The 24,468-nt window shown below is 37.1% G+C and overlaps 1 protein-coding gene across 5 annotated transcripts in view; it reads left to right on the top strand.

Annotated features, from left to right (window-relative positions):
• ROBO1 (roundabout guidance receptor 1) overlaps positions 1 to 24,468 on the top strand; it is a 1,191,260-nt gene that overhangs the window by 763,711 nt on the left and 403,081 nt on the right. For 3 of the 5 annotated variants that reach the window (XM_010368545.2, XM_010368544.2, XM_030939684.1), the window contains exon 1: positions 19,970 to 20,402. The exons of 1 other annotated variant lie outside the window; for it this stretch is intronic. In XM_010368545.2, coding sequence (XP_010366847.1) covers positions 20,348 to 20,402 — 55 coding nt within the window. In that variant the 5' untranslated portion in view covers positions 19,970 to 20,347. Of the gene's footprint in view, positions 1 to 19,969; positions 20,403 to 20,721; positions 20,757 to 24,468 lie in introns of those variants that run through there. One more of the 5 variants, XM_030939689.1, reaches the window with a different exon arrangement.

The raw sequence follows: 24,468 nt of genomic DNA, 5'->3' as shown, positions 1-24,468 counted from the left end.
GTCTAAAAATGAGTCTTCAACCATCGTACTTCCTTGTGGTAGGATGTTCACACACAACACACTCACAACTGTCAGGCTGGCTTTCTATCTGCGGACAGAGGAATGCTTCTCTTCTGCATGGAGAGAAAGGAGCAGCCTCTGCGTGGAGGCTGCTGTCTGTGTTTATTCAGGTCCTAGAGAACACAGCTTTTCTGCTCTTGATCTGGGCAGGTGCTTCTGGGTCTTTCTTCTTGGCCATAGGAAATGCTACAGTCTGGAGCTGAGAGTTGGAAATGTAGGATTTGACTCATGGCCTCATGTCATATTGTGAAAGTCATTTGAATTTAATTCAATGTACCAGATGTGATGTTAGGGAGAGGTTTTTTGGTTTTTGTTTTTTGTTTTAATTGGACTTTGCTTGCAGTTTTAATGTTTCATAGATTATTTTTATTGAATTTTAAAATCATTGTAGGCATTCAGTTTATAGTAGTGAGATGAGAAAATAAAGAATGACGAGATGAGGAAAAAATTACAAAATCAACAAGTATACAGGTCGCAGTTTACTTCACCACTTGAGTGAGAAGTGTATTGACAGGTTATATACATTTATTCCTGTAAATCAAGGGTGTGTCTTGATTTCAGCAACTACTCTTCCTAATTTGTGCTGATGGTGAAAGAGAAAGATACCAGTGTGAGAATCAGGGGATTAACTGTCTGCAAAATTCGAAATTTAGGCCACATCATTGATGGACAAAAGTTCATCATTCTGCAACAACCGTAGGGAGGTCACCACTACCACGAGGTTCTACTGTCTAAGATGCCGCTCATAAGTTCAAAGTCTCCTTCAACAGCTCAGTCAGTATGAGTCTTCCTGGAGCATGTGCCAAACGTGTTCTTGTTTCAATTCTGTACCACGACTCACTACAACAGAGATGAGACTCTACTAAACTTGGGTTTACATGTCCCATGCTTTGCTTTAGATTCCAATGTGTAGCCGATATCACCTTCAATTTTTTTATTAGAAACATGACGTACAATTGTTAAGAGCTGCAAAGTTTAAGAAAGTGCTATTATATGGCACGTTCTTGCTTCAGATGAGTTTAAATCTGATTTTTAAAAAATCTTACTTGTATCACAGTGAAATGACAATAGAGAGATAATTAAATTTATAACTAATTTTATTTCTGCAAAGTAAAGTGTTCAAAAGAACTATCCTCTTCGAGAATAAAACACCAAAGGGGTAGCTAATCATCATGAGGAACACATTTGTAGAAATGTTGAGTTCCCATTCATAATAAACTTCAACTGAAAGCTAAATTAGAACATAAAATGTAATGTAAAAATATATATGTTCAATTTACTTTGAATAACTTCACAAATTTTTATGACATTTTTAAGAATAGAACCAAGATTTTGCTTCTGATATTTATTTCTCTTGAAGTTAAACATGAAAATACATTTCCTCACACACTTTTGCACATTAAAAGCCGACTATATATAGCAGCATGGTTTCTAAGCAATTTTCACGGTAAACATAAAATCCCTTAGTAATATATAGAAATTCTGCAACAAGTTTTATCAATATTTATTCCTTTTGACATCACAAAATAATACTTGAGTGAATAACAGAATCTCTAATATTGATCTTGGGGTAACACGGTTAAATCAACAATATCAACGTATCCTAAGTTATCACTAATTGATGATGTTTCACTAGATGTCAGTTACATTTATAAGGAGAAATGGTTCAGAGGAGAATAAAAATGAAATGGAAGAGGAATTATTTGAAATATAGGTAATAAGACTCAAGAAATCATGGAATATTTATACAGAAAAGCCCTTGATGATTGTCATTGTATTCTAACAAATACCTAGAATATTTCAGAAACACGTTTGGTTAATTAAAATTAATTCTGAAAGCATCAATAAATTTTGTTTCAAAGGATAAAAAATGAAAAAATATGTGAAATAGCCAAGTGTGTCCACCCTATTTGCTAACCTGCTTGAAATCTAGATGTGATCAATTTCTCAACTTTGTTAGATATTTGTTTTCATCTATGAGGTTTAATTTTCATTCCCATGAGAACTGAAAGAAATTTTATATATACTCTTTAGAGCTATCCTGTTAGGTTTCCTCAGAAACACGTCATCGATTTATAGACACAATTTGCTGTGAGAACTCGAGAATCTGCAACATTTCTCTTGATGTGCTGCTCTGGAATCTGAAAATTCAATCCCACAGGCCTTTTTAATCACTGAAAAGTTTTCACCCCTTTTGTGTTCAACTTTTCATATCCAGCATAGTGTAATGTGAGCCATACCCCAGATTCTGCCCTGGATAATTCAGTAATTCTTAACAGCTGACTTCAACTTAAAATATCGGATTTGAGGCACACAGAGATCTTTTTTTCTTTGGGTCATTATAAAACTCCCAGTCAATGTCTCTCTCTCTCTCTCTCTCTCTTTTTTTGCAGAAAGGAAGAATAAAAGAAACTGATAATTTTGTTATACTTGTATTCTTATTAACATATTGACATCATTATCAGATTTATATTTTAGTCACATAAAGTCTTTGGGATTTTAATAAATTTGTGTAAGACCATCTACATAAAGATTCCTTCCAAAAGCAAGTATTTCTTTGGATATGAGACTTAAAAGAGGTTTATATGTGAAAGGAGGTATATATTCTACTCTGTCTGACACAATGTTAAAATTCAGGCAAGTTAACATTTAGCTCTTCCTGTCATAGAGAACCAGAGCAGTGGTTATCAGGTGGAAAGGAAAAGATGAATAAATTCACATCACTTGCTTCTTATTTAAGGCAAAATTCATCCAAATAAAAGCTAAAATATACTGATTATATAAGTGATTAATTACTTACAGACTTGTAAAGAAGAGAAAAGAAGGAGAAGATGAGGAAAATGAAAAGAGAAAAAGATTAACATTTTTATGTTTATAAACATTTAGAAAGTGAGGTATAAGGACATAAACTTTGATATCTTGTTCTAGTTCTATAGAAAACTCCCATTAAGTTAGATTAATTTGTTAACCCATGTCAAAACTTGTTGCAGTTTGTAAATATTGTGGTTATATTATAAAGAGATGAACATGTTGCCTCATCAATTTTAAAGAAGATATTTAATATATACATAAAAGAGATGGTTTTTGAAGTATTAATTATAAGGTGACGCATCTCTAGATAACTTGAGATGCTTGAAAACTGTGTGGTCCCTTAGTTAAACACCTTAATGGTCATGGTAGTTTTGTTTGTGTAGTAAACAAGTATTCGGGTTGTTTAACAAAGGCTAAATTTCAAGTTACCACTTTTGGAAATTGGGGAATTTTAAATCAAAAGAAAAGTATGGTAATCTTTTCCTTATTAATGCTTTGTTGTTGTTGTTGTTGTTGAGATAGACTCTCGTACTGTTGCCCAGTTTGGAGTGCAGTGACACAGTCTTGGCTCACTGCAGCCTCAACCTTCCAGGTTCAAGTGATCCTCCCATCTTAGCCTCCAGAGTAGCTGGGACTCAAAACATTCAACACCACCATGCCCCACTAATTTTTTTTTTTTTAATGTTTTGTAGAAATGAGGTCTCACTATGTTGCTCAGGCTGGTCTTGAACTCCTGGCCTCAAGTGATCTTCCTGCCTGGGATTGCAAAGTGCTGGGATTGCAGGCATGAGCTGCCTCGCCCAGCTGTCATTATTTTTTAATGGCTATTGTCAATAATTTAGTCAAGCCAGCATTCTACTTTAACATTTCCATAGAAATTAACAAAGTAAGTTAGATCTGTAAGAGTGATATACCTATCTGAGGCAGTTATTTATGAGTAGTGTCTGCTAACTACTTCAAAAACAGGAAAGTAAAACAATATTTCTCATAAAAATTCTCTAGATGAAGAAATAGAAGACACTTGACTTAAATGTTGAAAACAGCTTTAATTATTATAATACTCATTTTATATTTTTTCAATAAAAATAAACATGACATATTGAAAACACTTTAAATTTAGGAAAACAAAAATATATATTCCTCACACTGAAATATCATCTATTGTTATTTTGGTGTATTTCAGCATAACTCTGGTAACTCTGTAAATATTACATCTTTATGATTTTATCATTGTAAAATTAACACATGCTGTAAAATTTAAATAGTATAGAAATATATACTTTAAAAATTACTGGCTTTATTGTCTGTTTCACCAACAAAGCTGATATATATACACAAAATTGTACTCACATATTCTAGGATATATGTATTATTTTTTAATGTGTTATCCTGGAATTCATGCTACTGTTTCACAACTTTCTTCACCCAATAACACACAGGACACCTTTTGTGTCAGTACCTATAAACTTACGTATTTCATTTTAATTACATAAAATGTAAGATTTGCATTGCTAATTTTATCCTAAATCCTAAGCAACTCATAGATTTTCAAGTAGCTCCCAGTTATTATTTTAACGACTGTAATATTCAATTAAATAACATACCATTGTTAAATTCTTTATCTGTTATTTTATTAGAAATTTAGACCTCTTCTAGTTTTTTCCTCTTTATTCCCACATTATTTTAATTAATACCACCATAGAGATCTTTTACTATATATAGACTGTTTCCTTAGCTTCCTAGAGTTGGAAATACTATCTCAAAGGGCATGATCACTTTATAATTCCAATACAAATGATTTCCCTCCTTCATTCTTCACTCCTAGAGACTACAAAGTGTCGTAAAAAGACCATGCACTTGAAGTCAGGCAGACCTGGCTTCTGAGTAATAGGCCATCCTGTGTAAATTTGGAGATGCTTTTCTTCTCTGTAAATCTCATTTTTCTATGTTCCTGAGTCTTAAGATACAAATCGTGAAAATTCTGAGGATTAAATGTGAAAAGTAAAGGCAAAGGGCAGCTTTTTAAACTTCACTTGCGAATTGGGAAGTAAAAAAATGTTGACATCAGTTTGTTATAATAATAATATTTTCTAGGATGAAACTTTTTCCTCTCAGTTTATGGAGAACCAAAGGCCTCAAGTGATTTAAAGATTCGACGGAAAATATATTCTTGGAAAGTTTGAGATGTGAATACAATCTAGATCGGAGGTAGTTAGAGTAAATTATAAAGCAGCATTTGCTCCCGACATTTTTGAAAGTATTGACAGTTGTTTTGGCAGGGAAGCCATAGGGAAAAATTATGCTCCTGATTTGTAACAGACACTAATTCAGAGGGTAGAATAAGAAGGTCAAGACTGTGGGATAAAATCCTATTTCAAAGAACCATGGCTCGAATTTTAAAAATGTTCCAGAAAAAGCACTTTGAGAAATGAAGACCAGAGTATTTTAATATATATTGTAGCTGAGAGGAACTATTGAAAATATAAAATAAATCACAAATTCAGAATACCAGTCAAAATTTTGAAAAACAATGACAAATTTGATTTAAACTTTTAATCCAAGTGCGTTTTAGAAAAACCAGCAAGGCCACCGTAATGATAAAGTCTGTTATCTTCTGCCCTGGATGATAAGGATATTCTTTAGAAATGTTTTTGAAATAAATGTAATCAAGCATTAAAGCAGTGTGTAGTGTAAAATCAAACCAGGTGGGTTAATTGCTCTATGCATTTTATATTCCTTGGGGGCACTATCACTTTTGTTTTCATTAAATAATTTACACACCATTATACAATGTTGGCTTTTCCTCAGTGATATGTGAAGCATATATAAAGAATGCTTCCACAGAGAATGAAATATGTGAAATAAGTCACTCTAATTGGTAAATAAGTCTTTAAATTTTACATAAAAATGCTAAGAATATTCTTTAAACTAGGTAGAAGTATTACTTTAAAGAAATAAACACACTAGAGACATCGTAAAATTATAAAAATATTCCACAAATGTGTCAACACTTGGATCATACATATCTTGTTGGAAAATCCCTAGAATTCCTGGACAATTATGAGACTTGTGATTATCATTTTAAAATCATGAAATTGTGTTATCTTGAAGTCATGAGTGTTTCGGTTTGTATAAAATAATCAGACTTTTCAACTAATACAAAAACTAAAATCTTAGGAGTTTTGAAATGTGTGAGAATATTTTTTAAAATTAATGTTTTCATGTTCTACCACTCTAATATATTGTTTTATTATTTTGAACTGTGTCGTTTTCCATATGTAATTTTCTAAGGTCCCCATCTAGTTAATGAACGGAAGTTTTTATTTATCATTTTCCAGCCAGCAGAGGGCAATAGAGCATTGTGCACTAAACACGCACAACCAATGGAAACCTCTCGTAGGGGAGGGATTTTCTGTTACGAACAGATAAGAACATAAATTAGAGACCTGCTACCAACTTCTATTTCAATAGGATGTGGATGTGGATGTGCACCCCTTGCGTTTTTGATTTATGTTTTTGATAATTTATTATAACTATAGTGAACTCTTTATCTGAAATTAGTCCAAGGGCACATGAATAAAAAGCTAAGAAATAGCATAGTGGTAAATGTTATCCAATCTTTAGAGAACATTTCAAAAACTACAAATGTTTGTATTTTTAAAGACGTTTCTATAAAGAGAGATTCTGTTGCCCATTTCATAGTGGCAGGGTAGTAAGTGAATTATCTGAGCTAAAAGAATACCTCTCATCTGATTTAAGTTTTTGCAAATAAATGGTTCCTTGGTACTTACTTTAAGCATCCATTAGTATATCCATTGTAAACTTAATTTATCAAGTTAAATTTATTATATTATTTCTCATTTTTAAATCATTTTATGATGGACAAATGAAATATATTTCTCAAAAAGCATGGGGGATTTACTGTAACGTGCAATGGAAGGAAAATCTTGATAAAAATCTAATTTAAACAACAATGTAATATTTTCTCTCAAAGTTAAATTAGTTCTGAAGATATTTTGTACCCTGTATTGTGTATTAAAAAATAATTTACTCAATACATATCATTGTTATAAGGTCACGGAATGTCTGGACCTCCTAGCTTTAAAACAATTATGATTCTTTCATTCTAGAAGCTATTGTTTCCCTCTCTTAAGCCTTATCTACACACAAATAGGTAAGCATTTAGAAAGCTCATTTCATGACACTTAAGTCTATACATTGAGTAATTCCTTTCTATTTTTTTGGCTTCGTGCCCTGTATAAGTTTGTGTGTCCATCCTACTATTGTTTAAGAGCATTGGGTTTTAAAAATACTATATTAATTGCAAACTCCCTAAATAAAATCAACTTCGAATTATTTAGAAGAGTATTGTATGTAGACATGTTTCAAATTGTGTTTATGGTTTTCTGAACAATCTTTTAGCAATCTTTATATGACTTCCCTTATTAATTTAAAGTGTTCGGTTTTCTACTGCTAACTATAAACTTAAACTGGAGCTTTCTTTTTCATGATGAAATCATAATAAAAATAATCAATTAATGTTTGATGATTGCTTACTCCATTACAAGCATTTTACGTGTATTACCTGTTTCAATCATTGCAAAACTCCTAGAAGGGGAGAACTATTATGCTCTTCACTTAATATAGAAAGAATAGATGTTAGCGATATTAAGAAACGTATCCACCATCACCCAGCTAGTCAGTGATAGAGATGGACATTTGTATTCTTACCTACTTACACATTTTAGAAATAAATATTGTGCTTCATTATTATTCTACATATGCACCTAAACATTTTATTTTTCCTGCTCCAAAGAGCAAGTTTAAGTAAACTAACTTCTAAGTTGCCTGAGATATTCCTTTATCTTGTATATCACTGGAAGAGGAATAATACATGTTACTCATGTGTTTTTTTTTTTTCCTGGGGAAATATCAAAGTACACATACATATTCAGTAATGACTAACAAGACACTGAAACACGTCAATAGACTATATTTACTATACTCATTCAAAGCCACATCCACACAAAAGCAAAATTTTGTTAGTTCTCATTTCATCATGTAAACTTGGGTAGCATTTGGTAATTATCGCCATAAAAATGTTTTGATTAACTCTCAATAGCTTATATCTAGCTAAGCGTCCATGCCAATTCAACAGTGCACTCTGCCTCACCATCACATATCACCTTTATTACCCTATCGAATTCAAGTATGCATGAAAGTAAATAACGTATTGAGGCCGGGCATGGTGGCTCACACCTGTAATCCCAGCACTTTGAGAAGCAGAGGCGGGTGGATCACCTGAGGTCAGGAGTTCAAGACTAGCCTGGCCAACATGGAGAAACCCTGTCTCTACTAAAAATACAAAAATTAGCTGTGCGTGGCTGTGCGTGGCTGTAATCCCAGCTACTTGGGAGGCTAAGGCAAGAGAATTGCTTGAACCCAGGGGGTGAAGGCTGCATTGAACTGAGATTGCACCACTGCACTCCAGCCTGGTCAACAGAGCGAGCACAAAAATATAAATAACATATTGGAAAGAGATGCCTCTTTATACAAGATAACAACATATTAGAAGAATGTAATTGTATTTTCTTTATGAAGATATATAAGCGTTTAATAATGCTTTGAAAGTATTTGTATAGAATTATATGATATTCACAGTACTCTCCCATGCAGTAGGTACAGCATTGCTTGACTAATAACTTTAGAGCCTAACTGTACCCAAATCATAAGGTACATGCCCACCATCTTATATAATCCTTACATAAACCAAAACATTCCCCAATGTATATTAAAGTTGAACTAGAGCAGAGTTATTCAGTCTAGATACTATTGACATTTTGGGCAAGCTTATTCTTTGTTGTGAGTGGGGGACTGTCCTATGCAATGGAAGATGTTTAGCAGTATCTCTTGCTTTAACACACTAGATGCCTATACCACCTTCTCACCACCTCCTGCACTCCCCTCCCCAGCTGTGAGAATCACAGATGTCTCTGGACATTGCAGAATGTCAGTGGGGAGGGATTACGGTAAGGGGGCAGAATCACCCCTGGTGGAGAACACTGAAATAGAGTACACCTTTTAGCGATTGCCCGTTTTCCATTAGGAAATGGATAGTTAGATGAAACGCCAAAAGCATAAATGCCCAGACATCTGCAATCTGCAAATAGACTTTCTTCTTGCTCATATTTTTTGTCTAGCTAAGTGTTTTCCAAAACTTAGTATACTACACAAAATTGTCAACACAAAATAGTGCTTAATGTACTTTGGGGAGAGAGAAAATACCATTGGAAAGCAAGTCATTACTTCCACTGTGGCGTTTACAAGACGTACAGAAGAGGCAGGCTTAAAAGATATATTTTTACGGCAATTATTTGTGATCAGTGCTATGGAGAAATAGTAAATGTTGTTCTAGCAACATCACACAGAAATCTGATATGGAAGGAAAGGCTGGAAATGGCAGGTCTAGGTAGGCTTTTCTGAGGAAGAGACTTTGATCTGAAACTTAAAAGATAAATTGGAGTTACCCAGGGGAAGTATGGGCCAAATGGCAAATTCTTCAAACTGTGTTCTCCTACTTTAATCACATAGCTTCCACCTTTAAAGCACATTTAATGATATCCTAGGAAATATACATATGTCTAAAGAAACACCTCTGTATGCATTACCACCTTTTAAGGTATTATTATTGGAAAATATTAAGGGGAGCAAGATCAGAGAATGTAGTGTAGTGGAGAATCTGGTTTATTAATTAGACTTTGTCAAATGTTCTGCACATTTCAGTAAAAGTTAATATAAACTAATATTCACCATTATTTAAGACAGATGGTTTTCCAGATAAATATCTGATTTGTTAAAGTGACAAAATTACTAAACTCAAAAAATAATGATATTACTTCTTCAACCAGTAAAGCATAAGAGATGATGCCCTTCTAAAAATTATGCTAAATTTTATGGTTCATTTTGCACCAGGGAAAGGGGATAACTAAGTCTTTCAAACTCCTGTTGTGTGATAAGCCACCTGTGAAATTTAAAGGAAAATCAAGAAATAGGTGATGTTAGGCCAAAGTGATGTGAAGTGGATAAACTATGATGCACATGATACAGATCGGTTGATCCCTGTTTAGACTAGTACATTCATGTATGGCCACGTCATAATCACTGACAATAATTTTCGTAGCCAAATGTTAAACAGCATGCTCTCCCAGCTGAAAGGAACACTTAGTGAAATAATGAACTGTGCTTCAGTTTATACTTCTTTCCCAAAGGTAACTGTTTAGGAAAAGCACTTATGTCTTAATTTATTGCCCTTACAAAAAGAAAAGAGTTTACTTTCTGGTGTGAAATACAAGACCTGTGAACTTCAAGCATAGTTGTGAAGAACAAACATTTTCATTTATTAATCACTTATAATGAAAACAAAAGGCATCCCTTAAACAAAAATATAATAATTCTATTAAATACAAAGGGCAAATTTAGGTGTTAATATTTGTCTCATGGCTTTTGTAGTTATCCATGATCTTTCTTGCTCTTACACATGTTGGTTCTAAGATCATTGGAATAAGCAATCTACAAAGCAACTTCAAACAATTGGGTAATTTAATAAATTATGGAAAGTATGTATTGCTTCAATGGGATATATGTAATTAAAATGAAATTTACTAACACTTTAGCCAGAAAACATTCTAATATAACTTTAAAAAATCAGATTATGCACACTCTCATAGCAATTAGAAATAACTTAAATATCTAACAATTGGAGACTAGTTACATGTATTTTAACACATTCATCTGATGGGATTCTATTTTGTTCTTTTAATAATAGTGTTAAGGAATATTTTCTGTCCTGGAAAAAAATTCTTATGACTATCTTTGAATGAAAATGTAGGTTTCATAACAGTTTTTAAACTTCTATTCCATGTTGTAAGAAAAAAAGTCTTCACATGCAAAGTGAGAAAAGAAAAGATATACAACAAAATGTTGACAGCATATGTGATTCTATTTGAGAGAATTACTGTAATTTTTTTGTTTCTTTTGCTGGTAGTTTCCAAATGCTCCAGAAATGTGTTACTTCTATATTGTGAAAAAAATGAAAACCTTATTAGAACCAATTAGCATCTGAATATAAGGCTATCAACCATATGACTTTTCATATGTACTCTTAACAATATTTTTAGCAAAGAATTAACATGCTAAACTGGTAAAACGATATTCTACTTTGTAATTAAAACATTGTAAGTAAAAAATAATACTTAGAAATCTTCGTGTAAAGAGAATAATCTCAGTATCATGGTTTTGGTGATAAGATTGTCTCGCTGGCTCCAGCACACACCTGTTTTGCTTCACAGATACACATATGATGCATAACTGCAACAAGATAGATACAAGATATGGTGTTACAAGTGAAATTCTACCTTCTAGGTGTAATAAAGCAGCTTTAAAGAATATGTACTGATAGGAAATTGAGAAGATGAGATTAGATCACATCAACAAAGGCTTTTCGTTCCGATAATGAAGTTGGATGATTTCTTTTGGAATGTGGCCAGGATGTCAGAAAGGAGTGATTAAACTCTTGGGAAAATATATAATTATCTTTGTTGTTAAGACAGTAGGTTTCTATTCTACATCAGTTTTCAAGAGCAGTCTGTTTCTCAGCGACAATTACAGGATTTGGATTGAGTATTTACCCACAAGAATGAGCACTTTCGTGTTTACAATCACTGTCCTCAGTCACACCAAGCAGCTAGTAAATCCCAAAGCCCCAGTTTGGCTTCTCAAACGTGAAGCTTTCCCATAGGCCATATAAGAGAGAAATAGATTAATAGGTTATAAAATAAATAACTTTCAAATAATATGTGACATGACAATTTAATGAATTCTTTAGTATTTTTATTATTACTTATAAGCTTGGATAGTCTTTTTTCAAAGGTAGTGTAACATTGAATATTTATTTACTGACCCCCAAAATAACATTTAAATAGGAAACTCTAATACAATTTCAAGATGTTTTTTAAATGAACATAGTACTTCTTGCCCGTTTTCCACTAGGAAATGGAGAGTTAGATGAAATGCCAAAGGCATGAATGCCCAGAAAACTGAAATCTGCAAACAGACTTTCTTCTTGCTCATACTTTTTGTCTAGCTAATTTGTCTAACTGATTAAAATAACTTAAAACCTAGGTAAAATATTATTCCAAATAAACAAACAACAGGTGGGACTAAACATAATGAAGGCACTAAATAAGACATAAATCCCAACATATGTGCCTCAATCCTATAAACATTTATTGGAAGGATTTTTTTTAAAAAAGCAATGAAAAACCAAAAGCATTAAACAGTTTTGTAAAACACATCTGCAGAATTAAACATAATGTAAATTATTTACAAAATAGTTTGTGTTCAAATTGTAAGCCTATAGAGGGTGTCATTCAGCTGTGCAGCTGTTAACTATGATCCCAATTTAAGAGAATTTTAAATCATGATTAGAATAGTATATGTTTGGTTTCAGATGTATCTGGAAGCAAGAAACCAAAAGACAGCAAATCCCATGGTGAGATATATATATATGTATATATACACATATGTATATATACGTATATAAACACATATATATGTGTGTATATATATGTGTTTATGTTTCCCAATATCCTTCAAATGTCTTAAACTTGTACAATATATTTTTTTCATGTCATCTCATTAGAGTTAAAAGAAACATAAATCCACTTTGAACATTTTGGACACAAAATAAAAAAGCTTTGAACTTCTTACTTTATATAGAAGTAGAACTAAAAATGCATATACTTCAGAGTCACTTTCTTGTATTGAATCCTAAAATGAAACTAGATCTTTACACACAAAAACCAAAACATACACACTGATAGCTTTCTTCAGCGAGAACTGAATCTGTAAAAATTACATTACTTTCATCAACAACTTTTATTTGCCCCTCACTGTTCAAATTTATGCTTGCCCTTCATGTATAAAATGAGATAATAACAATAATTGACCTAATAATATTTTTTCTGAAGATTAAATGAGTTAGAATACATAAAATACTTAGAATAGTACCCACAGCACATAATGTTATATAAATATTGCTTGTTATAATTTTTATTCTATTAGAAACTGGAACTGCAACAAAAATATCATTCCCAGTTCCTGATGAGTCAGTAATATGTAAAATATATTTGTAAACTTATATGTGAAACATAACATGTAATACAATAATGATACAATATCTATTATACTATGCCATATCTAATGATGTCAGGATGTTAAAGATAGAGAATCTTGATCAAGAATTGCTGATTATTCTGGTAGAAAGAAGTGTTTTCTAGCAATTGTGTTCCAGTCACGAGTAAACCACTAACTAAAGGAGTCTTCTGGGAAAAGTTGGTTTCTTTAAGCTTCAGTTTTCTCATTTATGACGAGATAATCTTGAGGTTTCCTTCTTGTGAATGTTATGCACTTTAAACTCAGTCAGTGCTCCCAATCTCTTTGGTCCCGAATAACCTGATCGGCATAAGAATGTGCTTATTTAGTCAGAACTTTGATTTTGCAGTTAGTAGAGTCCACTGAAACATGAGCTCCGTAGGTGATATTCACTGTCAGTTCTCTGTTAGTTAAAGTAGAAAAGTGGTTAACCTATGTATTAGCGAAAATAAATTTTAGAACTATAGAAATAGTTAAATGAAGAAGCATTTTTCAAAAATACATATTAACGGTGAGATAAAACTCATTCCTTCATTCAGCAAACATCTGAATGCCTACTCAGTGCCAGGCACTGTTTTGGATGCTGGGACTATAAAAGTAAACAAAATGATCAAGAATCCCAGGCCTCATTCTAAAAGGAAGGTTGTAGCAACAAAACAAAAAAAGGTATAGTATCTTAGATGTGAATAAGTGCTTTAAAGGAAAAAAATCTAAACAAGTGGAAGGGACATGACAAGTATTGTATGAGAATGTAATTTTAAAGTACCTGGACAGATAAAGCCTCTCTGAGGTTTGACGACATAAAAACCTGTGAGAAGGGAGAATGAGAGTTCACAGATTTATGGAGGCGAGTACTCCACATAGAGCACATGTAAATCCCTTGAGGCAGGAGGCTGTCTAATTCATTCTAGAAACAGCATAGAAGCCATTGTGATAGAACAAAGTGAGAAAAACACAGGTAAATGCAGGGGGAGATGATGTCAGGAAAGTATGAGTGACTAGCTCATGTTAGGCCTCGTAGACTTCTGGAAAGACCTGGACTGTCACTTAAAGTGAGACAGGAAAACCACTGGAGGGTTTAGAGCAGAGGAAAGGCATAATCTGTCTCAGATTCAATAAGATCCCTCTGACTGCTCTATGAAGAAGGCTTAGAAGTGCAGTTACTTAAATGTACGGTCTTTCTCAGTAAGGAATACTGCCTTGCTCATTTTAACACAAGTTTACTGCCAAGTAACCATCATATGCAGTTTAATCAGGAAAGCTGAAGATCTTAATTTTCCGGTGTAGGGTATTCGGTATTAGAGATATTACCATGCTAGTCAAATGCTGTAAACTGAACGATGTTTATTAAAGAGACACGGCTTCTCATAACTATCCTCTCTTGGGGACACACAATGCTTATCTGCATATTAAAGGCTTTCGGGAATCCTTAAATCTATTGAATTCCAAGTCTCCCAAGCCTATCCTACCATGAACTCATTTTTGTTTCTTCAAGTGCTTTGGTTCAAAACAAACTGCATTCAAATATAAGTTCCCTGACTACTGAGCCTCTTAACTTTGAGTTAATTATGTAATCTCAACATCATCTCTAAAGTGGGATAATAACATCAACTTACTTGACTGTGGTGAAAATTAGAGTAGATAATGTTTGTAAGGGACCCCAAGAGTGCCCTTAATTAGTGCCACTTTTCTGTGTCCTCTCCTTTATCTTCAAAAGCTCACCCCCTCTTAACATTAAAGGAGTAAATCCTAGCCAGACCCATTGTTGCTAATATGTGAGGTCCCAGGCTCTATCAAAAGCGCTTAGCAGGATAGCACCTGGTTTTAGATCATCTACAATGTGTGTGAGATGCTGAAATGCTAAAAGACAAACACAGTCACAGTAATTCCACCGCAAAGTTGAGTATCTCATAATTTCCCTATATTTCTTAATGAACTTTACAGAGCAATAGCGAGGCTGGAGTACAACATCTGGTGAGACCAATAGGATGATGGTCCATTACAATATCTTCACAATACTGTGTGAAAAATATTGGCCCCGGCCAGGCGCCGTGGCTCACATCTGTAATCTCAGCACTTTGGAAGGCTGAGGTGGGCGGATAACGAGGTCAGGAGTTTGAGACCAACCTGTCCAACATAGTGAAACCCCGTCTCTACTAAACACACACAGACACACACACACACACACACACACACACAAATTAGCCGGGTATGGTGACCGGCACCTGTAATCCTAGCTACTTGGGAGAATGAAGCAAGGAGAATCACTTGGACATGGGAGGCGGAGGTTGCAGTGAGCCAAGATCCCACCACTGCACTCAAGCCTGATGACAGATCGAGACTCCTTCTCAAGAAAAAAAAAAAAAAAAAAAAAAAAAAAAAAATTGGCCCCAATGACAATGCCTGAAGTCTTTAAGTAAGTGAAGCTGAATAACCCTGGGAATTTCTCCTCGCTGGGATTTTTGGTTTGGAACACATAATTACCTGTTTTAAGTAGCAGAGAGGCAAACAAACAAAAGTAATACTGTTAAAATGCACCTTATGTACATTTGAAGCTACCATGTGCAGCTTAGTCAGGAAAGCTAAAACTAAATAGGCCACATGTTTGAAACACAGTAGATGTTCCAACAAATCTCAATTTACTCTCTTTTTATTCAGATCACTTTAGCTTGCTTTCTGAGATCGGACTTTTCTTACATATCCAAACTTAGGAAAATATTCAAATATTCAATTATTCAAACATTCATCTTAGTTCATCCATTTAAATACCAAGGATCACGCAGATTATTCAGCAATTCCATGTAAGAATTACTGAACTGACTGTTGCAGTCTGGGGGATGGGATCTCGGAGTATTCAGCACAGCCTTGGTGTGTGCTGCATGTGGTCTCACTGCTTCTCACCAGATTTGCTGGAACTTATGGCTTGCATCCCAGGCTCGGTCTGATTCTAAAACTTTTAGCTAATAAGGCAAAGAGATGTTCTGGTTTATATTATAGTTAGCTTAGGAACTCTATTTCCCTCCTACTCATCTGAATAAGTGGTATCTGCAATCCTTGGAGAGACCCTGGGTGTTCTGTAATTCCCCGAGTTCCTGTGGCTACCTCCATGAAAGATATAATCATTGGAGCAACACAAGAGATCATTACTGCTCTAGAATTTTGACTGTCAAAAAGTCCTTCTTCACGGGACTATTGTAATGTGATATTTTCAGGTTTCTTCAGAATTCTCAGGGAAGATCCTGAATTTTGGGGATCCTGAATTTCATAGGTTCTAAATGGAAATTTAGAACCCACAATTCATTCAGATCGTAGTGATCAGAAAGGGTTCCTGAGTACAAGTCAGTACACTTTCTCCTTCCTTGTGCTGTGTCTCCCACCCAAATTGGAATGAGTCAAGGTTCTCCTGTACATATCAGAGTTCCGTGAAGATCTTCTGTGAGTACCTTCCCTGTCCACATGTATATACTCACACTTGCACAGGCACTCATACAGACACAACGAGCATTTCACGCATTCTTCCAGGTAATTTAAAGTTCAGGAGCAAAACTGAAAAGGTGACAAGTTGCTATGATCCATCCATCTCTAGGAATGTACTGGGATGTCTTTTAACCCCAATGGCACTTGGTTTTTATTTTTTTTCAGACAGATTCCATCCTGAAGCCTGTTCTGTGTACCTCCCCACAGTAGGAGCTCTAAAAGCCTAAATGAAAGGAATTATATTTGCATTTTGTCCCTACAGCACAATTTACTGTTTTTTTTTTTTTTTTTTTTATATAGATGATGTTCACTAAGTGTTTATTTGCACAAGTGAGGAAAAGGAAGTAGATACAAAAGTTCTCAGGTGCATTGAGTTTCACTTCTTATAGCTCCGCAATACCTTCTGAACACAAGTTCTTGTCTTTGCATGCCATCTTTGTCGATATAATTGACAGAAAATAGACACACTTTGGATGAGACAGAAAAAAGAAAGGACTAACACATATGAGTTGGTGATGATGGTCTTCATCGGGGGCTGCCAAAAGTTAGCTCCTTGAGGATACTTACTGATGACTGTCCTAGGTAATATCATCTCCTAGAAGACAGGGGATGGGTATTGCTTACTGAAGTTGAGAAATAAAGGGTGATATTAATTTGGTTTGCATTCAATGAGATAAATGGCAAAAGAGATCATGAGAGATACGAGCAAACTTCCAGAGACTAGGAGATCCACTTTGGGGAACAATGCAATAGGGATCCTGACACATATTCTTCATGATATTTAAAAGTATATCTCCATTACCAAGTGAAAGTTTGACATCTTTATTTAACATGCACTCAAATGATATGAGGATTTGAATTTTCTCTCCATCTTGCTCTCTTTCTCTCAAGTACTACACTTTAGTGTTTATTTGTTTTCTATTACTAGGTAAGCTTATCTTAAAAGTACTTTTTATTCCAAGAAAAAAGAGATATATTCTACATTTCTCACTAAATATCCTTCAGCAAGACCAAACTGATGTATGCTTTTCAGCTTTGACTGCCCATTCATATTTTTACTGCGGAAAATAGTTTGGTTGGAGTCTTTGAATTCTTATCTCCAGTCTGTTTACTGAATTTATAGTCAGTTTTCTCAGGATTAAACTATCTTTCACTTTCAAAGATAGGTGCTGTTAACCAGAGTTTCCACTGTTGCTCTAAGGTCATTGGTTGCACCAGCAGCAACCAACATCAATGTACAATTTACTTTTAAATTTTAATCTTCCATTAGGTAATGAATGTGCTCACCTGAAAAGAAATGGAAAAGCACACCACTATGTAGAAAACAGCAAATCCTCCCTCTCTGCCCTATCTGCTGTGCAGTTCTCTCCTCCAGAGGCAACCACCGAAAGTAGTTTCTTATATATACTGCTAGACACCAAGTAATTTTTTTGAAGTTATGGTATACAACTCTGTAGATAATTCTGCCATTTATTCAGCGTTCGGCATGTTAGGTATCTTACATACTGTGTCTATTTATTTGTTTATTTAAGACAGATTCTTGCTCTGTTGCCCAGGTCGCAGTGCAGTGGCGTTATGTCGGCTCATTGCAACCTTTGCCTTCTGGGTTCAAGCAATTCTTCTGTCTCAGCCTCCCGAGTAGCTGGGGCTACAGGCGAACGCCACCACGCCCGGCTAATTTTTGAATTTTGAGTAGAGACGGGGTTTCGCCATATTGGTCAGGCTAGTCTCGAACTCCTGACCTTAAGTAATCTGCCGGCCCGGGCCTCCCAAAATGCTGGGATTACAGGTGTGAGCCACAGCACCTGGCCACTGTGTCTTACTTAATAGAAAGGAAGAAAAGTGACTGACTCAATGAATGAATGCCTTTCAGATGTGTCAGGTTTGTTTTGCTTTGTGTATTTTTTGTTAATGCAATAAAATATCTCGAGAACAGAAACAGAGAAGAGAAAACAGACCTGGTCACAGAGCTGTAACTGGCAGGTTGGGATTTCAGAGGGGGCCCACTGGGTGTCAAAGTCTGTCTGTTGGTTTTGAAATGCTGACGAGCTTCTCCTAACTGCAAACTCGGCTAGTTAAGAATGTTTCTTTGCATTTGTTTCTCTCTCTCCCTCTTTTTTTTTTTTTTTTTTTTTTTTTAACCTCCCATTGTTAGCTTTCTAATGTGTGAAGTCTATCAAGTTGAAAGAGAGGGTTTCAAATGAAACATGAGGAAATGATCCCAAAGCCCAGCCCCGTGCCTTATGATTTGGGTATCTTTTCTACAAGACTTTCCACAACTGCAACTTAAAAGGATGTTCGTAAGAGACTGCCCATTTACTGATATGTTCTGGATAGTTCTCTGTTTACCTACTGTCCTAAAGGCATGTTGCTCAAAATTGCTTTTTTTTTTTTAATGGGAATGGGGAGAAGTGAGAGTGGAGTTGAGAGTTTATTCCAACTCCGGGGAGCGGCAAGGAAGAGGTTAAGTTGGACCAGGAGGATTTTTGAAGTCTTTGGCTGGGAGGTTCCATTTGGAGAAAGGTGCAGGGGAGCTAGGGGTGGCGAGAGAAACAAGACAGGTTCTCATTCGCCTGGATTTCCGATTCTGAGCAATTGGATTCTCACCTGAGGGCGCCACTGGGCACCCCTGGCTTGTGGATGGAAATACTGAGGAGCAGAACTTGCCTGACCCGCGCCTGGAGAGTAGAGTGAAGCACAGAAAGGACCACGCGGCCCCTTTAAATATTCTGGGGCCGGGGAGGAGAGGGAGGAAACCAGGAGCCGCGGGGACTGTGGGGGAAACCCGCAAGCAACTGAGCTGGAGCGGAGGCAGCGTGAGAGCAGAAACTTCAGACGCCGCTGATCCGGGAGGAGCTGGGGGCGCCGCGGCGGCCGTCTCTCCCACCCGCACAGCATCCTCCCTGCCCTTCTCCGCCGCCCCGGGGAGAGCCGGGAGCTGCCTCTACCGCTTCCACGAGCCAGGGGTGCAAGCAGCTACCCCAGGAAGTTTGGGCTTCTGCGTAGTTCAGGGGTGCCTGCGAGCGCCCCAGCGGGCGAGGGGCCGGGGGCGATGTGGGGCGCCGCGCGGGGCTGGGGGCGCCCGGAAGACGTGCGAGGGTCCGCGCTCCTGCTGCCGTCTCCAGTACCCTCCGCATCCCCCAAGTGATGGGAACAAGGGCCCGCCCAGGCAGCCGCTGTCGCCGCACCGCCCCCTCGCTCGCCCCCTGCGCGCGGAGTCACCCAGGCACACTCCCGGCACCCCGAGCCCGTCCTCCGGAGCTGCTGCTGCTGCTACTTGGGCTGCCGTCGCCGCCGCCGCGCCTGGCCCGCTGCTGACTGGGCTCGCGGGGAGACGGGGCAGCACTTTTTGGCCCTGCCCGCTCCGCTCACACGCCCCAGCCTTGCCGCCGCGGCGCCGCGCCTGCCCTCGCCGCACACTGTGGGGGCGCACGCCGGGAGGCTCGGCACGACCGCGGAGGCAGGAAGCGGCACTACTGCGCTTCTGCTTCGGCTCTTTGTTGTTCGCTTTGGATGGTGCTTGCAAGTGTCTGAGCCGCCTCGGAAACCCTGCGGCCGGAGAAGACAAGCCTTGGAATTCTTCCTCCGCAAAAGTCTCTGAGATACTGACAAGCGTCCAGAGAGGTCGACGAGTAATTGCCCTGAAAACTCCTGGCTAATTGACCCACGTTGCTTATATTAAGCCTTTGTGTGTGGTGTGTGTGGTGTGTGGCTTCATACATTTGGGGACCCTATTTCCACTCTCTCCTCTTGGCATGAGACTGTATGCAGGATCCACCCGAGGACAATGATTGCGGAGCCTGCTCACTTTTACCTGTTTGGATTAATATGTCTCTGTTCAGGTAACCCCGCGTCTTCTTTCTTCACCCTTGATCCTCCCTGTTCCCCCTCTCTCCACTTTTCACAATCAAACCCAGAATTGCATTTTGGTTACCCGTCCCTCCTAAGGCCGGAGGGGCTCTATTCCTGCAAGACTTTTAGGCGAAAATGTTCCTAGTTCGCATTTGGGGTTGTCTCTTTTTCCCATTCCCCAAAACCTCCCCTCCGCCCCTGAACCTCCTCAAGACTCTTTGCAGATCTCGGCCTTTTGCCAAGTTCAGGGCACGCCCAGATTACTCTGGGCAAACGCACGTCTAAGCACTGGGGTGGGAGGAGGCAGCGGCTGGCAGTGAGCTAGGCCCCCAGGATGAGCCGAAGTGAGTATCAGCCACCCGCCGCTTCCCTGGGGAGGGAAATGTGCGCCCTGGGAGCTTGTGGCCCGCAGGCTTGCCAGGATTCCTGAACCTAGTCCTCCTCTAGCCCCTCCTCTTCCGAGCGCAAGGGGTTATTAGTAGTTGTTTTATGTAACCAAAGTCTGTAATTACATTTGATGCTGAAGAAGCTTCATGAAATAACTCCTTCTTCAGGTAGGATATAAACTAGCCACTGCCTCTCTGGTTTAGAAGGAAACAGGCGGTTGCCAGCATCGGAAAGGGGACAGTTAGTTGCCTGGGAAGTCTCACTGGCGAAAGAAAACAGCTGAATTTGGGATGTTTAGGATTAATTAAATCATACTGAAATTCCATGTGCAGTGTTGGGAGGATGCTGAAACGGGGACCTTCTGACCTGAGAGGACACACTGTATGACACACTGTATCTACACTTGCAAATAGTTTTTTTTACCCTCCCTAAGAAACTTTTTTACTATGGGTGAAATGAGCCACGACTCAACTTTTGTTTCTTTCTTTTTGGTAGATTCTGGTTTCAATCACGGATCCGATTTCAGGCTTTAAAACACACACACACACGCGTGCACACACACACACACACACACTAGACCTCGGAATTTTTATAGTCACATTCTCATACTGAGCTTCAAGTTGCATCAGGGCTTATCGGTAAGAGTCACTCAGTTTGCACAATTATGGAACGATTTTAAAGGTTAGTTTGAGCTTTTGTGGTCTATGGTTATCATTTATGTTTTGACCGGGGATTTTACTTAAGGCAGATAGTTAACAGAGTAAGAAAAGGCGGGGGGGGGGGGGGGGGAATAAATAAATAAACCACATACTCAGCAAATGATAGCGAATAAACCCCTAAAATAATTTTAGCCTATGAATTGTGCTTGCTGGCTGAAAGTTACAAGGAAGATTTGCAACTGAAGTACATTTTAAAAATTATTAAATTGTTTCTCCTTTAAAGAAAAGAGAAAGTGAAGTTTCAACTTGGTGTGTCTCGTGTATGTCACAGTGGAGGGATGCGTAGACTAACTCCTGGGGCTGGCGTTCCCCATTTCCAGCTTCTCCTTCTGTAATGTCTTATTTTTCCTTAGTTTGCCTATCGAAGTGATTGAATAGTCCCTCCAATCCCCCACACCTAGCTGTGGATGCAAATCAGAAACATTACAATCTGATCTATTTGCCTCTCTTGGCTGTGTCTCTCCCTAGTTTAATTTACAGCTTCAGATACCTTTGAGATTTCTGTTGATTCACCTTTCTGGTTAAAGTTTATTGACGTGTGTAAAGTGAAGTGTCATTGTGATAAATGGCTGGAGGGGGCAGATTACTGAAGATAGAGGGATTAATGGTCATTAGTCACTGTTTGAGTTGAGTTTGTATATGTTGGAACCTTTTATCATGGCTGTAGATTAAAGATAGGGTCACACTAATAAGGTATCACTGAAAGCTGGTCGTGTCAACTTGGAAATTCTGTCTTCACTTGGAGAATTATTTGGGAATATACTGTCCTGTTAGATTTAATAATCTGAGTAGTAAATATCAGGATTGTAATTTGAATAGATATGAGACAATTATAATGTTAGAGCTACACTGATTTCTAGCTTTTAGAAATCTAAAATTTCTAGTTTTTCTGTTCCTTATTTCATTTTCCATTTAAGCCATGGATGATTTTTGTAAACCTAAGTTTTTCCTATAGGTGTGCCTATCTACTTTGCCACTTTTCAGGACAAAAGCTTCTTTCCAAAGTGCTCCCTCATACCTAGCCTGAGGCTTGTTATTCCTCTGATAACTTTCACTCACACTGTGAATCTGAACTTGGGAGGCCAGACTCTTGAGCTGCTAGGGTGATTTCATTGATTTGAATAATACTTCACAGAACTCAAGGAACTAGTAACCTGGGTGTGTTCAAGACACCTGGTCAGAGAATGAATGAAGTTCTTGAAAGATTGTGTTTCATGTCTTGCCCCAAGCCTAAGATCACAGTCTATCACTTGTTAATGGAGTGTATTTAAGAGAAATGTGGTGAGCTTAAATAAATCAAAGTGTACTGAGAGGATAACTTACCTTCAACAAGATTTAACCTGTAAAAGCATCTATTGGTTGTCAGTTCTTTTTTTCTTTTTTCTTTTCTTCCTTTTTTAACTGTCTGCCAACTTAACAAAGTCCAACACTTTTCTTCAAACAGATTATAAACTCCATTTTGGTATGTTGATGGCATACTTAGTATTAAGTATTGTGCTTAAGAGTGTTCACTTCTTACAACCTTTTATCTATTAACTTGATGGTACAAAAAATAATCTTTCATTCAATGAAACTGGGATGTAGAAAAAGTGGTTATTCCTTCCGAAATTCATTTTTCAGGTATATTCCTTTAATTAGTTGGTCTGTCTGCCTTTTTTATGGACAGATAGACTTGTGGTGAGTTTGCGGGGTGGCAGGGTGCAGGAGAGGTAGCCCTGAAAAAAATCCATGTGCTCTCTCAGGATCTGATTCTTCATGGGCTTCCTCTTCTCAAATCCATTTGCTAAAACCTGCTTTTAAGTCAAAAAGTAATTGAATTTCAGTTCAAACTTAGGATGAGATTTGAATTTCAAATAAATGATAGTTTACTCATACTGTCTTTCTTTTTCTTGTTTTTTTTTGGAGGGGGTGTAGGGGGTAGGGTTTCTCTTGGGAAGAGGAACTTTTTTAGATAAGTTTCACTATTTGAACCAATTGTCTGGTCTCTGGTCTATCTTCCTATTTTCCTTCTTCTGTCTTTCTTTCTGGTAAGATTATTGTGTAGTTCCAATGTGATCTGGCTAGTTTCTTTATAACCTTTCTGGCTTTTAAATGTACATACTTGAATACTGTGATATCTTTTAAAATATCTTTATTTCTTGATAATGGACATTCTAATGCATAAGACATTTATGGGTAAAAGGTCTTAGAACAGAAAGTTTACCTGAAGTTTTTTCTTAGTCTTTGCTACAACAAATGAAATATTCTTATGTCATTTAAAGTGACCCAGAATGCTAAATTTCAGACTAACAGTGACCGTTTATTTTTCATTTTTACATTGACTAGATATCTATAATTTAAAATAACTGGGCAACAGGAATCCAACGGGAAGTAAGCAGGATAACAGCTTCTCAGTGAAGACCATAAGTGGTTGAATCTTTATTATCATCTGTGTTAATAAAAGATGTTATGGTGATACTTAGGTTAATTTTGACCTTTAAACAATGTTTAATTTTTAAAACCAAAATATAAACTGCCCTGTGAGCTCGAGTTCATATGGGAAAATAGAAGGAAAGCAAAGTTATCATTCAATTTAAAATTAGGCCTAAGGTAATCTGTAGACTACATGAAAGAAAAGAACCAAAAAGAAAAATAAAGTAATAAACAAAAAGCAGAAGTGTAGTGAAGTGTAGTAGAAACTGAGGTCTAGCATTAAGCTAGTTTTAAAATATAGGCGGGGATACAGTGGAAGTAGACAGAGCAGCCAAGTGTGAGTGCGCCCTCCGACCACACACAGCACAAGAAGCAAATCCAAAAAGTGGATTTCTTTTTCTTTTTCTGAAATGGAGTCTCACCCTGTCACCCAGGCTGGAGTGCAGTGGCGCGATCTCGACTCACTGCAACCTCTGCCTCCTGGGTTCAAGTGATTCTTCTGCCTCAGCCTCCTGAGTAGCTGAAATTACAGGCGCCC

The sequence above is a fragment of the Rhinopithecus roxellana genome, chromosome 1 (assembly GCF_007565055.1).
Source record: "Rhinopithecus roxellana isolate Shanxi Qingling chromosome 1, ASM756505v1, whole genome shotgun sequence".
Taxonomy (NCBI): domain Eukaryota; kingdom Metazoa; phylum Chordata; class Mammalia; order Primates; family Cercopithecidae; genus Rhinopithecus; species Rhinopithecus roxellana.
The sequence above is the reverse complement of the archived record's forward strand: the minus strand, read 5'-3'. Positions and strand labels throughout refer to the sequence as shown.